This window comes from Bison bison, unplaced genomic scaffold, assembly GCF_000754665.1.
Source record: "Bison bison bison isolate TAMUID 2011002044 unplaced genomic scaffold, Bison_UMD1.0 scf7180017864144, whole genome shotgun sequence".
In the NCBI taxonomy this organism is placed as follows: Eukaryota; Metazoa; Chordata; class Mammalia; order Artiodactyla; family Bovidae; genus Bison; species Bison bison.
In genome coordinates, this window is record NW_011494716.1 from 307,092 (window position 1) to 309,685 (window position 2,594).

General features: G+C 59.8%; 1 protein-coding gene across 3 annotated transcripts in view; it reads left to right on the top strand.

Moving 5' to 3' along the window:
- Nucleotides 1-1,807, top strand: part of PDPK1 (3-phosphoinositide dependent protein kinase 1) — a 60,786-nt gene extending 58,979 nt beyond the window's left edge. For all 3 annotated transcript variants that reach the window (XM_010840325.1, XM_010840326.1, XM_010840327.1), the window contains 3 exons: nt 102-159; nt 993-1,145; nt 1,557-1,807. In XM_010840325.1, the coding sequence (XP_010838627.1) occupies nt 102-159; nt 993-1,145; nt 1,557-1,673 (328 nt within the window). In that variant the 3' untranslated portion in view covers nt 1,674-1,807. The remainder of the gene's footprint in view (nt 1-101; nt 160-992; nt 1,146-1,556) is intronic.
- The last annotated feature ends 787 nt before the right edge of the window (nt 1,808-2,594 follow it).

The following is a 2,594-nucleotide window of genomic DNA, read 5'->3' on the forward strand; positions in this document are numbered from 1 at the left end:
AGGCTCTCACAGTGCTGTCGGGGAGTTTGTTCTGAGGGAGGAGTTTGGAGAGTTTCTGACTCTGACATGAGTGTCTGATCCTTGTTTTCTTTTTTTTACAGGCACCAGTTTGTAGAAAATAATTTAATACTAAAAATGGGTCCAGTAGACAAGCGGAAGGTAAGTTAGAGTCCGGAGGCGCCTTCCTGAGCGTCCGTGTCTTACTCCATTCCTCCCTCTCAGAGATCGTCTCTGCATGTCAGAGCTAAGGACGGCCTCAGCCACTCGGGGAGACCTCTGAGAGCACATGAGGCTGGGCATACAGAAATTCGGCCTCTTGTTGCTGACTGGGGAGCCAGGGTTCTGATTTCTGCCCGATGCTGGGGTTGGTCACTGAGGTCAAGGTTTCTGTCTGAGGAGCCTCTCTTTATATCCCAGCAAGTCATTTATTACTTTATCAGGATTGTTTTTGAAAATCTTACTCTGTTTTATGAATTAATTAAATGGATTAATGTGTCCAAAAATAACAGACTCTGTACACGTTCTCTCTCCGCTGCTGTGGGCCCTTGTCGGCTCAGGCTCCCCCACCCCCGGCGTCTCTGCCCCGAGAGCCTCTGTGAAGGTGGCGGGCAGGGGGTCAGCATGCAGGACTCGGCCTTGGCGTGGAGAAGAGGGTCTGGGAAGCGGCAGGGCCTGGGTGCTGAGGGCAGGCTCTCGGGCCAGGCTGCGGCCCCATCCCATGCGGCAGCCCGAGTAGGACGCTCCGTCCTGGACGCCGGGATCCAGCTCGCACCAGCAGGCGTGGTGCTGCTGCTTCCATCTGACCCGGGGGCCTGGTCCTGATCAGGGGAGGTGTGCCTGCCCCTGTCCCAGGCCAGTGGGCAGGGCCGGTGGTGGTCCCCGTGCTGGAGCGCCCCGACAGTCCAGCATCCGAGGCGGCAGCGGGAGCGCTCAGCCTCCACTCTGAGCCTTAACAAGCAGAGTCCTTTCTTTCCTGTTGTCATTTGTACCAGGGTTTATTTGCACGGCGACGACAGTTGCTGCTCACGGAAGGGCCACACTTGTATTACGTGGATCCTGTCAACAAAGTCTTGAAAGGTGAAATTCCATGGTCACAAGAACTCCGACCAGAGGCCAAGAATTTTAAAACCTTCTTTGTGCACACGGTGAGTTTGTCCCCACGTGCTCCCCTGCCGGGCACTCGGGCCTCTGTGCCTCCAGCCAGAGCGGTCGAATGCTGTGTCCAGTGGGGCAGGTGGGGTGGGGGTCGTGGTCCCCCCTTCCCCACACGCCAGGGATCCCAGCGTTCACGGCTCAGCTCAGAGTTGAGTCAGGAGACACCCGTGCTTGTTCTCAGTCTCAGGGTGACCTCACCCCCAGGGAACTGCAGGTCCTCACCTGCATGTTTAATCTCCGCACAAACGTGGAAGGAAAACGCCCGCCTGCTCGCGGGCTTCCTGGTGGCGCTTGTGTTGGCCGCAGGAGCCGGCACCTTCTTTGTTCCATTTCTCACTGCCGGGTGGGTGCCAGTCATGCTGGGACCCCTAGCAGAAGAGTCAGCGTGTCTCTCTCTGCAGCCAAACAGGACATATTACCTGATGGACCCCAGCGGGAACGCGCATAAGTGGTGCCGAAAGATCCAGGAGGTGTGGCGGCACAGGTACCAGAGCCACCCGGATGCTGCCGTGCAGTGACGCTGCAGCCCGCCCTCACCGCGGGGCCATGCCCCGCACAGCCTGCTGCCTCCGGACGCTTCCAGACCACCTGCCGGCCATCTCAAGGGGGACGCAGACGGCGGAACCTTGCAGCTTTTTTATTTAAAAGAAAAGAAGAAAAAAAACATCCAACCACACAAAGAACAAAACCAATAACGAAAAGGAATTCAGGGTCGCTTTGCTTGCTCTCTGTGCTGTGTGGAGCTCTCCACGCTCTGCTCGCCGTGGGGACTAGTGCCGTGCACATCTGCCTGGCTCCCGCCCCGACTCGGGGACAGACTCGCGGCGCCAGCTCTCCACCGCGGGCCCGTCACGCCCATCCTGCTGTGGCCCCTGGGCCAAGGCGTGTCTTTGGGCTCTCCCTGCCCCTGGATCATCGGGGAACCAACTCTTCCCCAGGGAGCCAGGCGGGCCCCTGCTGGGGGACCTCCAGCTCTGCAGGCGGGGGGTTCTTGGCTTTTGTCCGTTTTCCCCTTTCTTCTCGTCCCCAGTGTCTGGCCTGATCCCCACGACCGTGCTTGGCTCCTCCAGTAGTCGTGGCTGTGAGATTCCTGCGGTCCTTGCTGTCTGTCTGCAAGCACTCCTGCGTCGTGTCGACCGGGCAGGCTCCGGGCAGTGAGAAGTAGAACAGGTTGTCCAGGCGAAACACAGAGCCGCTGCTGTTGGAGGGCGCCCGCCGAGCGCTCCAGTGTGTCACTCCACGGAGCAGCGTTGTCCCAGGGCTGGGGACCGAGCACTGACCCGGGGGAGCCCCAGGAGCCGGGGCTCTGTGGCCCCCTCCCCTGTGAGGCCAGGGCAGCGGGGCAGACAGGCCTGGTGGCCTCCTCTCGGAGGAGCAAGAGCCGGCAGCCCTTCTGAGAGTTTGGTTGGAAGGTGGAGTGTGTCTAGGTGAAGTCGGGG